This window comes from Aythya ferina (genome assembly GCF_964211825.1).
Source record: "Aythya ferina genome assembly, chromosome: 1".
NCBI classification, from domain to species: domain Eukaryota; kingdom Metazoa; phylum Chordata; class Aves; order Anseriformes; family Anatidae; genus Aythya; species Aythya ferina.
This window is the reverse complement of record NC_140296.1, coordinates 122,880,307-122,905,188: the sequence shown is the minus strand read 5'-3', so window position 1 is coordinate 122,905,188 and position 24,882 is coordinate 122,880,307. Positions and strand designations below refer to the sequence as shown.

General features: G+C 34.7%; 1 protein-coding gene across 9 annotated transcripts in view; it reads right to left on the bottom strand.

Annotated features, from left to right (window-relative positions):
* Positions 1–24,882, bottom strand: part of STXBP5L (syntaxin binding protein 5L) — a 196,862-nt gene that overhangs the window by 111,478 nt on the left and 60,502 nt on the right. For all 9 annotated transcript variants that reach the window (XM_084500832.1, XM_084500833.1, XM_084500838.1 and 6 more), the window contains exons 3-4: positions 12,517–12,598; positions 10,465–10,565 (exon numbers count right to left, since the gene is read on the bottom strand). In XM_084500832.1, the coding sequence (XP_084356958.1) occupies positions 10,465–10,565; positions 12,517–12,598 (183 nt within the window). The remainder of the gene's footprint in view (positions 1–10,464; positions 10,566–12,516; positions 12,599–24,882) is intronic.

Below are 24,882 nucleotides of genomic sequence, written 5' to 3'. Positions count from 1 at the left end.
TGTATCGACCATTTTCACTATGAGCTTAAAACCTTTTTTATAGCAATATCTATCAAGCTACTTTGATTGACTTTCTGGTATCAGGATGATACTGAAATACTGAAATTGACTTCAACGTAAAACAAAAAATTACATTTCCATTTGTGTGTGTGCATGTATGTGCGTATACTTTTACTGCGTACACACAATCTTTTTCCTTAACAGCTTCCATCAATTAAAATCATGTAGGCCTATTGGAGACCAGCTGTCCTCATTTGTTATGCTTCAGTAGACAGGGACTCTGTGATTAGTGGTCCTTGTTTTTCTGCAATCTGTAGTCTCTCTTCTCTTCCTGCTCATGTACTGTTTAATGAGATAATCTGAACACTGACATTACTAGCTCTATTTCTGATTTACTGGAGTAATGCCCAGAGTTTACTGTGACAGAAGGAAAAGCATCCTAAATCATTGCATTGGATTCTGCTTAAAGCTGCCATGTGCCTGAGCAGGAAAAGGTTGGTGTAGTTTCCAAGAAGCGAATGACTTGCTGCAACAGAGTGGCTGCATGTTCTTCACTGCTTTAATATATGACTGGAAACCTAATCTAACAAAAAGGATAGGTTTGAACAGGACTATGAATTTGAAAACTTATAAACATACAAACACAGAATTCTTGTAGCTGTACAACAATATTAACAAGCTGAAAATTCCTACAAAATGAAAACTGTTCCACACTGACCTATATTCTCTGTCTGAATTTGTTTAAATTTTTAAAGCTACCGTTTTTTGGTTTTGTCTAACATGAATATGTATGATATTAAATATATGATCCACATATGGAAATTATGCTATAATGTATTTTTATATTACAAAAGTAGACTTTTCATTTGTTATAACTAAGTCCTCAAAACACAGTTGTTCAATGTATGGCCATGCAAAAGCATTTTAATTTTTGCTATCCAAATCTGGTTTTGCAAGGCATTAGGAATAACAAGCACACTGCTTACTGTATGCCTTAAAGTCTTACAGCATATAGCAACATTACATCTACTGCTAAGAGATGATATATTTTTTCCTAAAGAAAGAAGCCAACATACATGTTACTCAAGCAGACAATTGGGGGTGGCCAGGTAACAAAAAAAAAAAAAAAAAACATTTCACAAAGATATTTTAAAGAACAGAATTTCAAATAAATATCTGTCTTCTCATAGAACTACTAGAAGGAAATGCATCCAGAGTGACCCAAGAGAAGAAAAAATAGAAGAGAGGGTCTGTCAGGATGGTGGACCCTCTACTCCCTGTACTGTTGCCATGTCATCAGGTAATTGTGTGCTACTCAGTTTTCTCCATCGGTTCTATGGGTCTCGATGATTTCATGTGTGTGGGTATGAACATGTGCAGACATGCACACCCACGCAAATATGTGCATAAACAAACACATCAAATTTATAATGTTATGTGAATTCATATAAGTAAATTTCATTTGTCAAACAGTTTAACTACACTGTATTTATAGCCACAGTATTTTACCTACTAACAGCCTGAAATTATAATTTTGGTGTTTCAGAGCTGAGAAACTTTTTGTTTAGAAACCTTCATTGAATATGTTTCCCACAGCAAAGTAAGGTCTCAGATCCAGTCCTGAGACTCATTGATCTATCTGACAAAATATTTTAAGTAAAAAGCTTTATTTAAAATAATAAATGTCAAATGCATAGCCCAGGGACGGATTGGGGGAAAGTACAGACAATGTTGTATGGTTTTAGCAATCAGTGGAAAGTAGAAGTGTTTGGTTGTATAACATCTTTCCATTTCTTTGTCCTTTTGCTATTAGAAACAGCTGTTATCTCTAGGAATAATTCATATATGTCAGCTATTATCTGTTAATCTGCTTTTAATGCAGATGTGATCAATATGTGAATTAATTTGCAATTGATTAATAACCATGAAATAAAAAAAACATTTATCAAATTCATATTTTGTGATGATTTTCCTTAAATCCTGAATTTGATGCTTTAAAAAATGAAGTTATATACATATATACAAATATGAAGTTATATATAAAAATAACGTAACATCATAGCTGTATTTTCTGTTTTGAGGCTTTTCTGAGTATTTATCACAAATCACATTACTATACAGTGTGCTAATGTTATTATTATATGTTTTATAGTCATGTGAAAATAGAACCATTATATACTGAGCTGTGTTGAAAGAGATCTTAAATATCTTAGACAGCTCTGTTTGCCTTCAGAGAAGTTGTTTAGCAAACAGGTATAAAAGCAGCCACTGTGGCATAACAAACTAAGGACATTTTTAACTGGAAGGAAACAAAATATTAACACTGGCAGGATCCTATTGCACTAAAAATTACTTTGGGGAAAGACCGTTAAAGCCATGATTAGAAACAGGACATAGATTCTTAAATTCAAGGTTGAATGTGGATATAAACACAGATCTTTGTAATATTCTAGAATGAAAAAATATGATGAGAAGTTCTGTAATCAGAAGTTCTTGTTTTTTCATGTACAGTTTAGAAAGCAAATATTGCTAGTAATTGTAGGGTCTAGCTATTCTTGAAGATATCAGTTAACATATTTCTGTAGTAAACAGCCAGTTGATCAATAAAAGGTGATGCCATTTTAGATTAAAGTCTAACCTGGTGCAATTTGAGCATATTTAAGCATAAAGAAATAAAAATACTTTTAAACTAGTCAGTTTAAGTTCTTGCAGGACTTTCTCTGCAGTAACACCAACACAGATGGCACTACAAATCCCGTCTAGGAAGGCAAGCATAAAAAATGAAAACCAATAGAAATAAAGTTAGGCTATGTTGTCCTCTCTGTTGCTGTGACCATGTTGTTGTTATTAATTGAGATCGCTCAAATATACTTAATGGAAAAAACTAATTAAGGTTTTGAGTTTCTAAATGACAAAATTTTAAAAGTTATGGTAAAAAGGTAGGCTATTTCAGAATGTTCATTCCTTAGAAGAAGAAAAAAAAAATAGACAAGGAAATGGTAGGAGACCTACCTAGTACATATCATTTTAAATAAAACAATTATTTAAAAATAAATAAAAAGCACTACTATCAAATTCTATTTTTAATGTCTATTTTCCATTTGATTATGTTGAAAAGGAAGTATTTTACTGGCTATTTGAGAGATTCTAGGGAATTAGTTTTACAGCTGACCTTGTAATTTCATAACTGATCTTGGTACTAATACTAATGAAGTCTCAGGGACACAATATTACAGAATAAGGACAATCTGCACAAGTTGACCAGAAGAAATGGAATGCAATTTAAAATGAAAAGGGTAAGGCCTTAAACTTCAAAGAATATGATTTTCTACCTTACAGATGGAACACAGGATATGGAAGTGTTGAAAAAGATCATTTCAATTTCATACATCCTGCGTTGCTTCCATTCCTGAAGGATTGCATGCAAAGCAGCACATGCAGACAATGTTAATTGTTTACTAAAAGCCCTGAGCGTTATTCTTTAAAAAGCAATGAACACTGATGCTGGATCATGCCACAAACATTTAACATGCATCTTAAATGTTTGAGGTCTCTGTTATTTTCACACTTGGCAATATGGATTTCAAAAGACACACACAGACACATACACAAAAAAAAAAAAAAAAAAAAAAAAAAAAAAAAAAACACACAACCAAACAACAAAAAAACACCTGCCTAAGGGATTTTTTTTTTTTAAGAACTTCTTTAATATATGGTAGGGAATGCCAATCAACAGCATTGCTTCTTTTGCTTTCCTCATTTTTTTCCTATCATTCTGAGTAAGTTATAATCCTTTCCACAAACCGTCTCCCAGTATAAAAAGGCAGACAGGGTTGTATGGTGAAATATTGCTTTATATTTTAATTCTGTGGTTCTTTTACACGCCTAAATGCTGCATCATATCATGCAATTCGCATTTGTTTTGTGGTATAGCATGTCTGTGTAACTGCACTAAAGCTAACTGTTTTCATGCCTGATGACAGACCTCCGACTAATTTGAAAGCATGTAGAAAATACAGAGTTTGCAGTTATGGAGCATTAACCGGGGCGCTTTTCTGTGAGCTGGAAAGCTACGACAGAAATTCAGTTCCTTGAACAGCCGATGAAACACAATCTAAGGTTAGTAACCTGCAAGTCCCTAATGCAAAAGTAAACAAATTCAGGTAGTACAGAGACTGCACAACCTATCACCAGTATTAATTCAATAACCTCTTCCTGTCCTTTTGATGAGGCAAATGACACAGGATACAAAATCCTGCAAGAGTATCTTGCAATACAGCAACAGTATAGCTGTTCTCAGGTAAGAATATAGACCAACACATATATGAAAATCACATGATCCAAAATGATCTCTATCTTTTATCTTTGCTTCCAAGCATTACAGTAATACCCTTTATCACCTTGTTCAAATACTGCAAAATATCGCATATTGTCAACTTATAATTAACAAGTAAAAGCTGATGGAGAGTTGCTCTCAGTCATCCACTTAAGAGGCTTCTCTTTCTCTGTGCCAGCATACCCTTAATACTGAAAAAAGCGTTACAGGTCACAGCCTCAAAGCCAGTTACATAGCCTTTGTCACCTGCTGATTCCCCTACAGAGGAGTACTTAAGGTATTGTTATGGCATCAGTGCACAGTGCATGGAGATGGATTTTTAAAATCCAACAAAACTTCTACACTGTGTTTATGTATAAGTATAATGTGTCAGTGCATAAACTGACACACTGCTGTCAGCTCACTTGTAACATGCCAGTCATTGCTGGCTAAAATAAGAAAAACAGGAAGGCTATCCCCCACATCAATCACAATACAACTCAACTAGCTCAGCTTCAGAATAACAGGAGATAAACCGTGCTTATAAGGGAAACTAACGTACACAAGCCTATATGACCTGGATTTCACAATTTTTATTTTTTAGACTACAACTACTGCCATCCCAGTTGCACTAATATGTGTATAAACTGTTGTATATTCAAAACCATACTTGCTGAAGTCTGCTCTGATCTATATGTTTTTTAAAAAAGTGTATTATAGGTGTTGGTAGTTTAGCTTAATCCTAATGTTCTTTACAGCAGCTAGATGGTTATCTATCTCCAGTAGCAATTATTTGTTTTGCCTAAAATGTCCACTGAAGAGGAATCTGGTATCTCCTATGATATCAAAAGAAAAAGGAGGGACTAATCTAAGGAATATCAACATCACGTTATCCTTCAAGCGTTTTGAAAAGAGTCTTATGGAGTGTTTCCAGAGTTTAAGAAGCTTTACTTGTGCTTCCTATTTGTACACAGTACAGCAAATCATGTATTATCAACCATATGCTATAGTCAAGCATGTCTTTGAGTAACAGCTTTATCATTATACTTCTTGGTATGGGGCTGACTACTGAAACATATTGCTTATATTTATGTTTACTTAAAGGTTCTTAATGTTTTGCATTACATTCCAACTATAGCAAGAGAAATTTAATATGACAATGTTGTATGTTGATACAAGACAAAAACGTACCAAATGCTATAAAGTCCGGGAGATTACACTGTAGAACAAAAATATCAGTTTGTTATTATGCCTCATTCTTCAGTGTTCCTTCCACACTTGATACAAAAAGACACTTCACAAAGGAGCAGTGAATTATCAGAGATAAGTAAATAGTGTTAATTTTGCATCAACATATCCCTGAATTATTTGAGCAGTCCTACAATATTCTTGGAGGTTGCTTGTCACAAAGAACATACCACATAATAAATCCCTCACAAATGGCAAAACAGTTTACCGACAGTTCAGAGGAGAGAAAAAGAAATGGGGAGAGTTTACAAACTATGACTTAATGGCTATAAAATGACATTTTTTAAGTGAAGTATTATTCATACACTATTAAGTGTTTCAATGCTGAATGCTACATGGTGAACAAAAGACAACCAGTTGACTGCAAATCTATTTGCAAACAGGATTTGTATTTGTGTTTCATAAGTCTTTTCTCTTTACTTCTATGTTACCTGAAAAAAAGAACAAACGTTTTTGACTTTCAGAGAAGTGAGAGAGGGAATATATACTTATATACTTGGGGAAATTTGACTCAAGTAGTTGCACATATACATAAACACTACTAAGAGCAGATTTTTGTCCGCTGTCCTTCAATCTGAAATGTCAGTGAACAGAAGCAAATTACAAATTAAACAATTCAGCGATATGAAGACTGGTGCAATAAAAGAAGTCACACTGACTAATGGCCAAAGATTAAAGTAGCATCCATCCATCTAGCAGAATCTAAACAGCTGTACAGTTCATGCATCAAATGTTTTAAAAACTCAAAATAAACTGGTTCTACATGAAACCTAATTAATTTAAGTCAAATTAATCAAGATTCTGAGATAATACAATGATCTTCCTGATCATAAGCAGATACTAGTATTTTAAGTAAAAGTGCATTATACAGCACTAGTTCATGAAATGTGTCAGTTGTTCAGAAAGAAAAATCTGAAACAAACAGCATATCAGGAGACAAAAACACTATACACATAAAATTACCATTTTTATAATTCCTCAGTGGAGAAACATGCAAATTATAAAATTTGAAGCAGCAACATGTTCCATTCTTACAGGTAAACTACATCTGAATAACTGTGTTTGTGTCTGAATAAATCTGTGTTTGGTCCTGTAAAAGCTGTCTAAATCTAAAATTACTTTTTTTTTTTTTTTCTTGATATTTACTGTTATTTTATGTTAAAAATTTGAAGAGGCATCATACTGATGTTTTTTCTCTAAAGTTAAACAATAGTATATAAATAAGTGCATTACCTTTATGCATCAATAATGCACATTGCAAGTTTTTCTCACTTTATTAGTCATTACCATTTTCATATAGATGCTAAATTCTATGACTTGAGTGACTAATCTCTCTACAGCTAATAGTTCCTGGATTATTTCAAGGACGCAGTTTAATATCCAATATCCCCAAATTATTACATGCTGTATCACCAGGAATTTGTTACATGCTTGTGTAAGTAAGGGGATGAAAAAGTCAGTTCCTTGGCCCAAGAAAGTTACATTTCCAAGCAAGACATATATATCAGTTTTCTCCATCACAATTTTTGCTCATTTCAAATTTAACTGTTTTTTATTTTGTTGGTATAGTAAGAAAGATAACTAACAAAAAAGAAAAGAAAAAAAAGTATTCTCTTTCTTTGGGTTAAATATCCTTGTTTTTCTTGCCCCTGAGAAAGAAGTTCACTAATTATCCATATATACAGAAGCCCGATTTTCTTATATTTCTGGGATTTTAGAATAATTTGGAGTTACGCTATACACAAATATCAGTACTTTCCTTTGCCATCCCCTCCCCTCATGTCTATGTTCCACTATTTCATGCACAGATAAATAACACTCTTTTACAAGACTTCTCTCTATATGAATATTAAGGGGACTAACTGTGGATTTTTTTTTCCTTTTGTCATAGAAGCCAACAACTGGAGAACAAGATCTGACAGAAACATTTATAAAGTATAGACAGTCTTTATTCAGACTCTGTCATATCTGTAAGCTCTCCAGGGCCCCATGAATCTGGTGAGAAATCACAAGGCCCAATGCATTTAAACACCTGGACAAGTACGCTGGAGCCACGGTAAGATACACAAAGCTGGGAAATTATAAGTGATTAGTTCCAGCAAGAACTACCTTTTGACTGTCTAAAACTTCCCTGTATGGCCTTTTTTTTGATATCGTACTGTTTTCTGAAAATACGCATCAGTATTTTAAAACCTGTTATTTGCCAACTAACATTTCTTCCGTCTTCAAAAAACAAAACAAAAGAAAAAAACAAAAAACACATGAAAATCAACTCATCCATTAGGTTACTAACTTAAAACAAGACAAAATAAAGAATTTTTCTCTCTTTTGTATAAATCTTGCTCCCCTTTAGCCTTCTCTGCAAGAGAAGATGAAAAAAAATTGAATGCTCCAACTGTTAAGAAGACATTAATTTTTGAAGACAGACCTTTGAGTTTCCTGAAGAAAATCAATTTTGATCTTCCTGCTTCGTCAGCCTCCCAAATTCCCCTTACATCCATTTTGCCACAAATTTCTTATAGCTAACACAACCATAATTTGATATTTCTCTGAGCATCACACAATTCATATCTTCTGTGCTCTAACCCAAAAAATATATTCAGAAAGAAAAATCAAAAACAACAACATGGAAGCTCTCTTTTAGACTTAACTCCATAAGGTATATATACAGAGAAATGTTCCAATGAGAGGGTAAATAAGCATTTTAACATAACTTTTTTTGATGCTTGCTCAGAGGCTTATGTTGAATTTAACTTACCAAATGTGTAATCAAGCTTAGAAATTTGAAAAATCAAGTTAGATAAAAATCAATTAATTAAAATTAATTAAAATTAATTGACACGTATGTTAAAAGAAAATATAATAAAACTGAAGAAGTTTCATCCTGGAGTCAAGTGTTTGAACACACAAAACTAAAAACTTATGGAAGTATAACAGAACCCTCAGAAGAAAAGAACTGCCTACAGAGTAATTTCTTCATTGAAAGAAATTGAGAACTCTTTTTAGATTTAAAACTGGACTTATTTATGTGACACTGTTCCATATCAGTATAACAGGATACTTGCCTCATAGCTTTGATGTACTAATAAAAATTATTTAAATGGCTGCGATTGTACCAGTTACTTAAAATATGCATAAAATAACTTAATAGTGTGTTTTATTTTTCCCCACTCACAACTGACTGGACTTTAATAAAAGGAAATAAAGCAAGCTATGCATTTGTTACAAATAGATATATCTCCAGATCCTTTTTAACCTCCGTTCAAAAATGCCATTCCACAAAATTTGGTTTTATATGAAGTTTTTCAGTATTCCAAATAAATTGCGTCCAAATATTTTGTCCAGTGTTTTAGGTTGTCAGAAACAAAATAAAGATTAGCTAAATGTAATGACAAAGGTTTTGTTCTTAGCACAGCCCAAATGTGTGTGCTTATTTTATCAAGAAATTCTGACCAATATACTATGCTAGTCTCTCTGAAGAGTAATGACAGGCAAACAGGTGAACAGACAATGAATTCTTCTAAGTACTGATTCTTTAGTTCGGATGGAAGGTTGCTGAATGGAAGAACCAGACAATGATAGACTTGAATATAAAAATGTATATTTATCAAAAACAAATTGTGGATTATTTATGCACATGGTAAGAATACCAAGATTCAAATATTTCATTGTATATAAGACGATGGCTTACTGTCCAGAAGCAGGTAGCAAAGGTACATATAATTTCTGTTATCCTCCCTCACCCAGATCCAAACCACTTGATATGCTTCTCCTGTAGATTATAAACTCTTTGAAATCTGGATGTATATTTTCTTTTATGTAATACTTCCCACAACAAAATCTGCAATTTAATGACATTTAAGTGCAAACACTATATGTATTTGAATAATAAACAAAGGAAAAGTCTACTTCCATAACAATTTTTAGATTTGCTGCAGCAAAACCTATTACTTCATAGCCACGATGTACTGATATCTTTCACCACTTCACAAGTAAATACATAAATATCTAAAAAAGCTGCTGCGCCTCAAGAAACGCTGAACATATAGAATAAGAGAGCTACAATGTCACTGTCAGAACCATACTATGCATTATAGCTACATATTCAAATAAAAAATAATAAAATCCCGAAGATGAAGTACAGAAGAACCCACAAAAAATAACTGCTGCATTTATGCACTGAACCTTATTCTTCTGGCTACTGACTTAATTTTGTAACAGAAACACAAAACTTTTTTTGTAACATTAATTCAAATGTAGCATTCAGCCTCCATGATATTGTAGCAGGCTTTACTTGAATGACTAAATACAGATTAAAGTGCTCAGCTTCTGACTTTGTTTGAAAATAACAACCACTCATTTAATCTATTTTCAGCAGGGTTTTTACAATTTGGTACTGATAAGGTAAAATTTAGAAAAGCAGACTCTGATTCATCTGACATTTACATAGTTTCATAAATTCACAATTTATTTCTGCTTAATTTCCAGTATTTTACAAGAATAAAATCCTTTTAAGGTAGAGAGAAGAACTGTTTCTCTGATACAGCCAGTTGAGGTCCTCTGGCTAGTGCCAACCAACAGATCAGCCTAAAGGTGAAGTGCCTGTGTCTAGTCTTTAAAACCACAACTACACCACTGTTCATGCAAATAGAAGGTTAAATGAAAAACACTGTGACAAAAAGCAACTACTATTTTTTCTAGTTCTGAGAAGGCTGACGAAAAAGTAAAATTTTTGTTCCGTGAAAAAAAGATTCAAACAGAAGAAAAAAAATCAAGACACAATTATATACTCCTTTAGAAACACAAACTAACAAACATGTATTATCAGAAATCTCAGAAATAGTGTTTTGTTGTTCTTTTTTTTTTTAATGAAATGTTTATTTTGCATTATATAGTCTTACCGTTCTCTGTTAAATTTCAGAGAATGTAGGATAGCTGGTCGTTTCTGTCTGAGATTCCACAAATGAAGCGTATCATCTGCACTTGCACTGACCAAAGCACCCTAGAGCAGACACAAAATATGGCACAACATGTCACATTTCCATGGATTCTTAAGTCATCCTCACTGTCAAGGATCTATCTGTAGGAAACTCTACAGTTTATAAGAAATGGTTGCTTTCTTCTAGAAAAATATATTCCACCATAAATAATACTTGATTGGAATAAATTTGGTAATTGCAAAAACTTCAATTATTACAAGATCAGCCAAAGTTAAATTAAAACTCCATCAATTTAAAATGCAAAACCAAAGTTGTACACAAGAACTCTCCTGTATTCCCACACAAACATAGAGATTAAAGAAAAGGACAGCCAGCATTTACTTGAAAAGTTAAGTATGAAGGTTATAACTACAGGAAAAAGAGTTTAGTGGACACACAAACAACTGCCAGTGACAAGCACAGTTTAGTAGTAATATCAAGACAACATGAAACTCAAAACTGGAACTGTGAAAAGATGCAGATAAAAAAGTAGAAACAGATAGCAGGGGAGAAGACTAAGGAAGAACTAAGAGATGTAGACAAAAGGATGGTTTCTTTGTCATGGATTAGAAATATTCTCAAGTCTGTTTCTGCTTCTGTTCCCAAAGAAACGGACGTCATCCAATGTCTGACTTCCATCTGCTGGGACAGCTGGAAATAAACTGCTTTTTTCTCCTTCCTTCTATCTTTCTCCTTATCATGGAACAGTGATGCCATGTGAAAACGGACGGCTGAGGAAGCTCTTTACTGCTGCTGCAGTGGTTTACTAAACTTACACCTCGATTTAGGTCTGGTACAAGGATCAGTCCCTACATGCTCCTATGGCACAGAGGAACTAGATACTGCTGAAATGGAAGACAATACTTTATCCTGGGGAAGGCTGACGAGGTAAATGAAAGATCAGTTTGTAACAACTATGATGGTCTGATGGAGATAAAGTTCTCTTCTTGCATTTCAAATTTCCCTTTGATTCCCAGAAACTCTTCTTTTCAATGCTGATGTATGCAAATGCAATTTATGAAGGTAAAACTTCTCTAATACAACATAATCTATGCTTTAATTCTCATTTCCCAAAGAATTTGGACCAACCTCAGAGACAGAATCTCCACCACAGAAGTCAATTAACCCTGTATATTAGGGCTTTTACTAGTTATGAATGACCAGCTGATTCTGGTTTCTCTGTTTTTACCTTCCTCTAAATAATTTATTTGGTCCTCATTCCTGAGTTTCAGCAGTTCAGGCATTTTTTCCAAACAAGTTCAGAAAAAAAATAAATGAAACTCTAATTGAGAAGCTCTGATACCTCAAGATGTAGAAAAAGGATGTGAAACTGTCAAAAGCATTTTCTTACAGCAGGGAAGAAAATGTATGAAAACTGAACTAATACTAGCTCATAGTTTAGCAGAGTTACGAGTTTCTGAAAAAAATCAGCTGAGCAGATTTAGATGCTCCATAAAGTTTTCTTGCCTATTGTCTTCTCCAGAGACATTCTGCACACAGCAAGCTATAATCTCTCACTGTTTCTGTATGTCATCTGAACTTGATTTGATAATCTTTGCAATTGCTCATCTTTGCTGCAAATAGTAGTGTATTTGCAGCTATTGAGCTTTTAGCCAATCACCATCAATATCTTTCCACAAAAAAATGTAACTCATTTATTAACTTCTATTTGCAACAGAACCATGCAGCATATTCAGTAATTGAAAGGGTTTTACATCTACCTGCACACATTCAAGTATTGACTAGCTTTTGCTCAGTACTTTATATTGATGTATATTAACGTTATACTTTTCCCAGCACGCGGTCCCATAAATAGTCTTCTAAAAATCTGTACGATGAATGTCCTCTGGATGTATGCCACTTACTTGTTGGCAAGAGTTGTCAATGAGAAAAGTTGTATCACTCAATTATAATACACCAATTGCCTTATTGAACTAAACGTTTGCAAAAGAATCCAAGTAAATGTATACTTACCTCATTGATTAAGAACTGGAGCTGCAAAACTGCAGCACCACTTTCATGTTGGCAGTAGCAATCAACACCAGGCCTGCCCAATCTGTTGCCATTAAAGTCAAGGATTCTAACATTTCTGTCATCACCAGAAGAGGGAAAAAAAAATAACGATCAATTAATCTCTAATTAACCTTTAATTAACCTCAATTCTTCTTGCTTTCTGTAAAACGAAAGAATTCATGCTGACTTCCCACTGTTCTAATTAAAGTATCAACACCATCAGCCTGAAACATGTGCAACTGTGAGTGATTTGTACTTGCCTGCTTTTTTTCCCTGTGAAATAAAATGCATGAATTAACACAAAAAAATCAGCAGGATACCTCTTAAGTTTCTCTTTACTTATTATTCATTCATAAAACACACGAATGTATCAGATTTTTGTACTTACGAAAACATTACAAAATTAATGATTTAGGACTAAGGATGTACAGTTCTATAGCAGGCTTTCTTTTATAATATGAGAAAATGCTTTTTAGAGTGAGTCATTTCATGCTTACATAAAAGCTCACATGAAACTATTGCTCTCTGTCTCATCAACACGGTACGATGCAGTGCCACATAGAGGTACCTAGGTCTAGCTCTGAACTACATTACCAAGACCATTTCTTAGCCTGAATAAAACCCCAGTGGCAATCCACCTAGTTCACTCAGAATTAACATTGATGCACTGCTTTGTAGAAACATCCGATTGTCCAGATATATCACAAATGTAGATTTCTACCTGTTCCCTGTTCTCTTTGGATCTTTCTCCCTGCACACTGAATTTCAATCTCCCTAACTTAGATAATGGCCTTCCTCATCTGAGTCAGAGAGTTTAATGTGAAACTAATGATCTAGAAAATTACCAAAAACAATAAGTAAAACAAAAGGAGAGAGGAATATGAAATATGATATTATTAACAACATTGCTGAGTGAAACAGGTGAAACACCTCCATATTTGAAGATCTAGTGGACAAGATCCCTTCAAACACTGTTCTTAGGGACAGAGGAGCTGAACAGAGCTGGCAACTCTTTTGGATGTTTTCCTTGGAGCACAAGAACTCTCCATCCCCTTGTGTAAGAAAGCAAGCAGGGAGGGCAGAAAACCAGGAAAGCTGAGCAAGGTCAAACTGAGGTGCATGAAGAAAATGCACAGGCAGTGGAAGCAGGGACAACTGGCCTGGGAAGAGCACAGGGATGCTGTCTGGATGTGCAGGGATGGGATCAGGAAAGCCAAGGCACAGATGGAACTGAGCTTGGCAAGGAATGCAAAGAATAACAAGAAGGGATTCTACAAGTACGTTGGCCAGAAGAGAAAGGCCAAGGAGAGTGTGCTCCCTCTGATGGACAAGAAGGGAGAACTGGTAACAACAGACATGGAGAAGGCTGAGGTACTCAACAAGTTCTGTGCCTCAGCCTTCACTGCCAGTCAGGCTGCCCACGTCTCTTGAGTCCCTGACCCTGTAGATGAGGGCTGGGGGAGCAAAGCCCCTCCCGCTGTAAACAAAGAGCGGGTTTGAGACCACCTGATGAAAATAAAATGTGTACAAGTCCATGGGGCCTGATGACAGGCATCCCAGGGTCCTGAGGGAACTGGCTGATGGAGTTACCAAGCCTCTCTCCATCACATTTGCAAAGTCCAGGCAGTCAGGTGAAGTCCCTGGTGACTGGAAAAAGGGAAACATCGCTCCTGGATTTAAAAAGGGTAGAAAGGAGGACCCGGGGAACTGCAGACCAGTGAGCCTTACCTCTGTGCCCGGGAAGATCAAGGAACAGATCCTTCTGCGATGGCAAGGCACATGCAGGACAAGGAGGTGATCCAAGACAGCCAGCACAGCTTCACCAAGGGCAAATTGTGACTGGTTGGTCTGGTGGCCTTCTGAGATGGACTGACTGCGTCAGTTGACAAAGGAAGAGAGATGGATTTGAAAGGTGGACCATTCAGTGGACAAGGAATTGGCTTGAAGGCCACATCCAGTGAGTGGTGGTCAATGGCTCTGTGTCCAGGTGGAGGCTGGTGACAAGTGGTGTCCCTCAGGAGTCTGTCTTGGGACCAGTACTGTTGAATATCTTTATCAATGACATAGACAGCAGGTTGGAGTGCACCCTCAGAAAGTTTACTGATAAAACCAAGCTGAGGGGTGCAGTTAATAGAAGGGATGCCATCCAAAGGGACCTGGACAAGCTTGAGAATGGGCCCATGTGAACCTAATGAGGTTCAACAAGTCCAAGTCCAAAGTGCTGCACCTGAGTCGGAGCAATCCCTGACATGAGTACAGACTGGGTGAAGAACTCATTGAGAACAGCCCTGCAGAGAAAGACTTGAGGGCTCTGGTGGATGAAAAGCTCAATGTGAGCATGCTTGTAGCCCAGAAGGCCAACTGCATCCTGGGCTGTATCAACAGAGTGGCCAGTAGGTGGAGGGAGGTGATTGTCCCCCTCTGTTCTAACCTCATGAGGCCCCAGTTGAAGTACTGCATCCAGGTCTGGGGCCCCACAGCACAAGAAGGACATGGGCCTGTTAGAGTGAGTCTAGGGGAGGGTACTGAGGATGATCAGAGGGCTGGAGGACCTCTTCTATGAAGACAGGCTGAGAGAGTTGGGGTTGTTCAGCCTGGAGAAGGCTCCAGGGAGACCTTATAGTGGCCTTCCACTACCTAAAGGAGACCTACAGAAAAGCTAGGGAGGGAATATTTGTCAAGGAATGGAATTATAGGACAAGGGATGACGGCTGTAAACTAAGAGAGGGTAGTTTTAGATTACAGTGTTACCAAACTGATAAAAGAATGTGAAACTCTTCACCATTTAAGAAAAACTACTTAAAATGGCCAATAAGGCTATATGGTAGTATATGATACATTCTGAAGGTTTACAATAATCCCTTGGTCCATTTTGAATGAATTCTCTGTGGCACTCATTTTTTACATTGTTCCCTACTGTTTGTTGTATGGCAAAAGGAAGCAATACTAGTGCCAAAACAAACCAAACAACAAACCAATAAACCAACCAACAGAACAAGCAACTCCACTGGGGATTTCAAACCAACTGGAGACTTTCATTCATTGGGGGTTGGAACTAGATGATTTTCAAGGTCCATTCCAACCCAAATCATTCTATGTTTCTATGATTTAACTTAAGCATTATATGCAACATAGATCCATGGCACTAGTTAATGATTGTCCTTAATGAAAATCATGCTAGTATTGCCCTGATAAAGCAGCTATCACCCTTCAGCATCAGTATCATGCTAAATCAGTTTTCTGGGAAGTGTCCTAACAAAGTAGATGATTTCACTCAGTGTATTCCAAACAAACAAAGCATTCTCCAATAATTTGCATTTATTTGCTTAAGTGTTCACCCTGAAATACTTCACAAATTACTAAAATGAGAGAGAAATTATGCCGTCTGCTTCAGTCTGGCCAATTGCCCTGAAGTAAGGACTGATGCTGAAATAGCAGCAGCATTATCACTGACTGATGGTGGTTTTCAAACATTCTGGGAGCTGTGCTGAGGTCCTTCCAGAAGAAGGAGCTTAAGAGATATTATGACTTGGCACTTGTTCTTGGCACTTTATTCCATCTTCTGCAAATTTTGAGCTTTGCTGCCAAGCATGGAGGAGTAAAACCTTACCTCATCAAATCTTTTCATACCAGTATTCTCTATCAGGACATACAGCAGACTTTGGACTGATTTTTTTCGTTTACTTTTGCCTTATTATTAAATAAGGATTTTGCTAACAGGGAGAGTGGAACATTTCTGAGTATTTTTGAAGGAAGGACTAATTCAAATAAATGAGTAGTCATTCTGATATAAAGTCACTTTCTTTTCTCTCTTATCAGTATGTTGGATCTTCCAGGGGCCTTCACAGACTTGCCAGATTATCATATTTTATACTAATTTATACATAAAAGGGAAAAAAAGATGAAAACTTTTGGATGTCTGTTGGGATCCAGAATGAAACAAGTACTATTAGAATTACATGGATCAAGCGTGACAGTAATAACAACATTTAATTCTGGTTTTAAGATCTGTATGTGTGAAATAGGGTATTTTGCTCTGTATTCACATGTATGCAACAGCTTTTCAGAAAATATTTCACCATACTGTACATGTTAGAAGCATCACATGATCTCCCCTGAACTACACTGTTTACATTGCTTCAGGTTTCCCTTGTTGCATTGCAAGTAAGAGAATCTGAAGAGTCAGAAAAAACATTTTTTCTCAGTGGTCAGAAGAGCATAAGTCTGAAAAAAAAAGTATGAAAATGTCCCCAAATAATAAAATAATAATAATAATAATAATAATAATAAAACAACACAGATTCTCATAGCCTCTAATTTTTTTGACTACTACCCCAGAAAAGGATAGTTATTCCCAATCTTATCATTGTTTTGCCACCACCAACAAAAAAAGTCAGTTATTTGGATGCCTTATTTTAAATACTCGAATCCAGCTTCATGCAGTCTTGCATAGCACCTTATTAATGCACTCTCAACACTTTCAACATCCCACCACAAGTTAAAGAAATTTTCCATTTCTCAATATTACAACCTGATACAAACTCTACTTACAAATCCTTTTGATCACTTGTATAATGACCAGTTAATTAATATTTATATGATATTCTAATGTCATATCCGTACTCACTGTATCTCAAACACCTGTCAGAGTAGATGATTACAAACATATGAGAGGTACCAATGGGCAAAGCTTCTCATAAGCATGACCTATGACTGAACATCCTGTCAGCATCCCACAACTTTCTTATTCTATGACATTTTTAGTATTTGATACATATAGATCTGGTGTCTCTCACTCTTCTCAAAGAGTTAGTACTAACACAATGTGAAGATATGAAACTCTTGCATGTTCACTGAGAATCAAAAGTGTAGATATTTAGAACTGACCCCTGGAGTTGAGACTAGGGTTACCTGCAGAACATATTTAATTTCTTAGGCCCTGAACATCCAGAGGTAGGACATGTTTTTTTTTCATTCAGATGGGGTGATTCTCTAGTAGTGTCAGATCCAAGTGTTTCCATGTTAAATCTTTTTGAAATAATAAGGATTGTAGTCCGATTTGTTTCTCCTTGCAAGGGAGAGGAGCTGAAGACAAAGGACCTCACACCAAGGCATGAAAACTAACAAAAAATACACAATAATAAGTAAAAACTGATATATTACTTATATCACCTTTTCCAAAGCCAAAATTTGTCAGTAGAAAAAATGACATCAATCTATGTCAATAAGCAACTCCAACATTTTTTTGACTAATTAATGAACTTCTTCCATGAATAAAAGCAATCTATGTACAGAAACAAACACAAAAGTAAGGGCTTATAATTACAGAAACAATGGTCTGAATTAGCCATTATAGACTTTTTTTGTTGTTGCTGTTGTTTAAAGACATGTAGAAAAGGGCAACCCCCTTTTACAGACCCTCCTCTGAAGCATCAGGAATTGTAGGGTGCTGCAGAAGTAGCACTGCTGCATGAAGAAAGTCCTGTCATCTGATTTGCACTAACTAGTACATGTTTGAGTAGGAACATGTAGCACCCTAAGAGCAGATGCTTGTGGGCTGGTGATACTCCATTACATAAACCAACTGTAAAATTGCTTTAGCATGTTATTTGAATATAGGACAGCTTTTTCTTGCAGAAGACCTACTCCTGATTTGAGTGATTTATCATTTTAAAAAGGCCCAATGTATTTAACTAAATAACTAAAGAATAAAATGGTCAAATGATTCCACCAAGCTTCTAACCAACTAAAACCACCAGTTAGGTTAGTCAGTTGTATCTGTCAAAAAATAACAAGATAAAAGATTTTGTCAAAAGATAACTATGAAAATATCATCTTGCCTTAACATCAAAGTCTATCATTTGCAGTTCTGGACATAGATAAGTTTAGTTCCTGGAATATTTACAGTTTTACAGTTACTTTTTGGAATCTCTGGAAATCTCACTTACACGATTTCTTTGTGTACTAATGATAATGCAAATTCTGGTAAAAATAAATGACACAATCCTAGGTTTTATACTTCAAATGGGCTTCCAGCTGAGTTTTTCTCTCTTTCCATGAGATATTCTATCTTCATTTAAACATTTCAAACAGCACAGAATCCATGATTTCTGAAGTGTATTGCTCCAGTGTTTAGTTATCCTCACTATTAAGAATGTAATGCTATATATAGAATCAATACACTTGGGTTCAGTTTCAAGCCTTTGGATATTCTTATGTTTTTCTGAGCTAAATTAAAGAACTTTCTACTAGCAGAAGTTTCCTGCTATAAATGCTTTGAAACAATGACCAAGTTGTATCTTATCCACCTTCTGCACAAACACAAATACAAACCCCTGAACTCATTTATTCTCATGTCACACAATAGTTTTGTTGAATCTTGAATAGTTCTTAAGATTTTTTTTTTTTCTGTATGCTTTACAACTTCCGTTATTGTCTTAAAAGTATCGAAAACAAAGCCACACATCATCTTGGTACCAATTTCTTTCATACAATTTCTTTCATGTGTTTTATACAAAGCATACAGTGTTTTGTAACTCCTTAAATTCAATATACTTTTTTTTTTGTTTTTTAAAGTACCTCTTTGTGACAACTCTTAATTACCTTAGCAAACTGGGAAATCATACTGTTTATAGTTTTTAAGACTTCTCCTTTAATTTGCAAAGAATAAGAACCCTCCCTTCCAAGCCCTGTTCTCTAAACTACATGTAAATGAACTCACTGAATTCCTTAAAAATGATATGCAATCAAATCATAGCCCTCATGGCCCAAATCATGACCCTTTATTTGCTGTAGTTTCACTGCAAACTGCTTCATTAAAGAATAATTCTCAGTGTTTTTTTGTTTGTGTTTTAAACATATGTATTCACTTTTTACACTGAAATTCATTGTGTTGAGTTCATCCAGTTGCTTAAATAAAGAGCTCTTCTTTTTCCCCCTATGCAAAGAAAAGCTTCTCTCTTGGGATGCTAAATGTGGTGTGTTTTATAAAAACAGAAAAAACATTTTGGCACGAAAACTCAGGAGCTTTTGGTCTAAAAAGACCTTTGTCTTGTTTACTTTTCTTGACATAGATTTCTCCATTCATGGATACAAATTTTAGCACAGTAAATCACAGGAGCAGTTAAATATAAGTTATATGTAAAGGCTGAAAGACTTGCTTCTGGCTCCTTTGACTTCTTCTGGTTAAACCACTTTAAGATAGATTGTATGTAATGTCAAGTCTCTATATATACTACAGTTGGACAGCTGGATGAATGATATGGAAAATATAAGTGATCACTTATTCAAGTAAAATACAAATTTGTATCAACTCTATTCACAGGTTTTTTGATTCCTAAGAATTTAGAAGCTATTTTGTTTCTGAAAATATCTGCAGATACCAAAAGCATTATCAACATTCACAGGGCCATATATTTTCACCTCCTTGTAAGACTATCTCAGAAGAACTTCGTCACTTTAGGAATCATCTGTTCCAGAAACGGAATACAAATACAGTCGCCATGTGACTGAATTTAATCAATCTGAAACCTCAAATAGCAAATGGTGAAAAGCAGGTATTCAGAAGCAATGACTCTACCAATGTTCTGCAAATAGCACGTAGATAAATAATTTCATAAAAGCCAGTTGTGTGTGTGTGTGTTTATATATATATAAATAAATATATATAAAATAAATTATAATATAATATAATTATAAATATATAATAAATATTATAATAAATTATAATATAATTATAAATATATATATATAAGCAGAAATGACCTAGCCCTAAACATACCTCCAAAAAGGAGACATTTAGCTGTGAGCCTTTAACAGCTCCATGTTGCTAGGCAGCCACCCCAAAAGCTCTGTGTTTTGAGGTTTTACTTCTTGTGGTAGTAACAAATTACATTAAGAGTTTGGATTTACAGGGAGCTTCCTCTTTTTCAGGTAATTACAAACTTCAGCAAGCTCATTAATGCAAATAAAAACAAGAAGAAAGGCATCAATGAGTGAAAACTGAAATCTGTAGAAGTGAGTGAATGATGTATTTATTATATTCACAAGTGCTCTTGTTTCAGAGAAATCTGTAAATCTTGCTTACAACCACTTCTGGTTAAAAGCTACAGACTGAATGCACTGGAAAAAATAACACCATGGCCCTTATGTACACTGAAGGTTATGGAAACCTAAACTGAGTTAGAAATGAGAAGGCTGTATATTTTGGAACATCCTAATCACAGCAGATCATTTTAATGAGTCTGCTGAACACCATATAGAGATACAGAGATATAAATAAACAAAAAATGATAATTAAACATTTTGTTTGATTTACTGCCTTTTATAAGGGCTATGTAAAATATACCATTCATTGGCCATCTATATACAATGGGTGCAGATGGTAGCCTAACATACTCTCTCTTACATCAGAAACCAGACAGGTAGCTTTAATTCAGCCATTTTTAATTTCTGTTTTCTCAGCCTTTAGATATTAATATTCAAAACAGTATTTGTTCCATATATCTCTGCATACCAGTACATACATTACACATACCTGTTACAGCATGTACAGTTACTGGTAAAAAATGCAACTGGTTACTGTCATTTTATACCATAAAACATTGAACTTAAGAGGTAAGTGTGAATGTTGTGTTAGTATTTGTTTTATCTCTGTTTGTACACTTGACCACCAAATTTGTTGACACTAGTCTGAAAGAAGACTAGGAAGTTTTGTTTGTGCTCTTTAAGCAAAAAGTAGAAGACTGGCTATATAAGTTCTACACAAAATGAAAACTTAGGGCTTCTCATATTTTCTTATAGCACAGATTTATTTAAGTGGTTGTTGAATTTTTATCAAATTGTAAGTGATCACCAGGTGCTGATTATCCTCATAGCTACCTGTTATGAATAATTACTGGCAAGAACAGAAGATAAAGTGAAAAGTGAGCATCTAATAAGTCTTTCTAAAAAAGGTCAAAAGACTTGCCAAACTAAATGTCTCTAAAAATAGAAAGCCATTTTTCCAAATATTAATTCCTCCTGTAGTTGCTATGGAAAAGTTATATAACTAAAATAATCTATTAAACTTTCATCCATGTCAGAAAAGAGCTTGAGAATAAATACTGCACTTTCTCTTTTAAATAGAGAAAGCAATTAGCCATTACTGGAAATTTCTGAAACGAGATTGAATATTTTCCCCAAACCCACAACCACTGGACTTCAAATATGGCCAATTCTGTAGTCTGTAGGAGATGAGAACAGATGATTAAATAATATTGCCTTCTTATCTGAAAGTGTTTCAATATCTACTTTAGGTAATGCAGATATGGGGAAGAAAATCTTTGTCCAGGGTTTTTAGAATAATTAAATATTATTTATATTATTTAAATATTTAATTTAAATTAATTTAAATATAATTTTACTAAACACACTGGTATCTAATGCACAGTTTGGTCAAAGTAGAAGCAAAATATTTCAGGAAAAAATATACAACTACTTAAAATGGGCCATTTTTGTGCTCACAAGCATCATTCCTGCAATGAGAATGTACAAGATTTTACTTCTATCAGGTGAGAAGATTCCCCCAAACCTACTTTGCTTAGGCTTTTCAATAAATCGACATAGAGCTGAAAGAAAGAATAGAAAATTTCTACTGATAAGGTGAGATCCTACTTCTCTGAAAAAATATGAGCATTCTAATAACAAGGCATTTGATAGGAAGTCTTCTAAGCACAAAATAAATGCTTTCTATAATTAACCTGTTTTCCTTCAAAGTTAAATTAGGCTCTGCAATTACATGCAGAGCCTAATAAATCAACATTTTTTTAAAAATCAATTTTATGAAATTTAGTGACCAGAAATCTCCAGACCATTAGCTATCAAGACATTTAATCATTTATGAAAATGAAACGATTGTCTAGTAACAGATTGTTAAATAGAGATCATATTCTAATTCACAGATTTACTGTAAGAACTCAACTTTATACATCAAATTAAGTCAATATTCCGTAAGTTTTCCAGCTATACTGGAACAAAGCAGTAAGGAATACTGTAAAAATATACCTCTGAGGCACTGAAATAAAAGTGGACTGTTTGATGATATCCAGTGATGATTCATCCTCAGTCTTATTCAGTAATATGTCAGAAAAATTCCACGTACAACATCACAGAACACTTTTTTTTTTTTAAACTGAGAGATCTATGCATAATAATGTATATCCTTAGATATATATATTACACAAGGGCACTTTAGTCAGAAAAAATTGCACTAATATACAGATGCTAACGTATTGAAAAAGACAGCACCTGATCTTGACTCAGGCTTTTTAAGTGGTAAGTGGTTTAGAGGTTCATTCACTTGATTTTTTGAACATTTCCATTGCTCCAAGGAATCTACTCTATAACATCAATATGTGAAAAGAAATACTTGAAAAAGACTTTCATTCAGACATTTCAGTGTTCATCCACCTACAAGATAATGTAGATACTGAAGTCACAAACCTGCTTTTTAGGCAGCGCAGTGCTACCCAAATTATTGAATGGTTTTATTACTTAACAGGAAACTGCTCACAACTTTTTAGTCAGGTTATCAGCAATTCCTCAAATTCATAATTTGCATCAGCTCTGTTAGTATCTGTTTAGTACTGGATGATTCCAGGAGGTCCCTGGTACAACACAAAAAATCCTTCACATTCAATGACTTATTGAAAGCAGTTTCAATTTGTTATTTGTGTAGTAATTTCATTCCTGCCCCAGAAAAACAGGTGAGTGACATCTCCAAAAATTTCAGTTAACCAGTACTTCTGCAAATCAATGTACTCATTTTTGACACTTATTAACATAAGATGTTAATCTAGAGTTTCATTTCTTAAGCAAGAGACATATAAAACATACATACTATCAGAAAAAAAAAAAAAAAGAAAAAAAAAACTGGCAATAGAGCTACTCAAGTCTGAATAAAAAGAATTTGAAAAAAAAGTTGTAATTTAAGAAAAAAAAAAGTTGGAATTTAAGGAAATTATTTAGAGTCTGTCAAAATTTCATTGAACTATTTGGTTTTTTTGCTTTTTTTTTTTTTTAGGTTTAGTTCAATACTGTATATAATACTAAATGTGCATATGTTAAAAGGCATCCCAAATATCAGACAGTCAACCTTAAATAGTTCTACTGTAAAACCATTTTTTTAAAAGAAAGATTTTCAGCATCCAATTATAAGGGAGAAGAATTCCCCTTTCTCTAGTGCAAGATATAGATTAAACGTTATCTGCATTTCATCACTCTTATAATCCTCCTGGGCCACATAACTACTCTATCAGATTTTGAAATAAAGTACATCACAGACCACAGTTAATCAGCCCTTCCATGTAAATCACATGAAATAGGTAATTAACAGCTGGTTAAACAGTATTTTAGTAAGCCCTTTTGGTGAGACAAGTATGAGCTATGACTTTGCTACTTCAAACAAACACTTGTAGCGTGTCTTATACAAACTAAATTCATGTTTGATGCCAGAGGTATGAAGCATTTATGTCTTATTTGCATTAAAATTTATAATCACATTAGTTAACATGGGTTAAAGATGAGTAGGGATTTGAAACTATAGTTGGTGATACTGAATAACTTCCAAAGAGCATTAGCATTTTTAGAAAAGACTGTTTACTTCTGGGAATAGAACAGAAATAGCAGACATCTTCCTGTATCCCGTTTTTTCCATGCCAGTTGCTGAAAGTCTGCATGTTTCAGTGAAGCAGGACACTGTTCAGAGCCTGCCATACTAATACAGTATTAGTTTCAGAATAACCCAGTTCTAGATCTTATTGGACAAGAATCAGAAGGGATCTTGGCAATCCAAATTAAAAAGAATGAGAGCTCTGCCTTCCTCCAAGGATTTTGCTTTGTAGAATTTGAGAGAGCTGAAACACTGCTATAGCTGAAGCACAGCTTTCATGCTGAGGCTATGCCAGGTAACTGACAGCAAGATGGTGCATCCAATAATCCAAATCCCTCTCTACAGGATGAAGAGAGCCAGCAGAGACTCCTGATGCTGTATCACTATCAGCGCAGCCCTGTTGTACCATTACTGTAATCTTTGGCAAGATCCACATTTTTTGCGATCTACTTCAGGAAGTAGATCTGCAGCAGTAGCACAGTATGAACCACTCACAACAAAATAATTACTTTTTTTTAAATTGAGGTGCAGATTTTAAATCCAGTTCACAACAATATTTATATTCTAACCTTCAGCATTCATATTGATTACATATTAATCACCTGACAAACTTATTGTTAATGGCACTGTAAGATCACATTGATAGTATCAGAAGTGGTCCCTCTGACATAAATAAG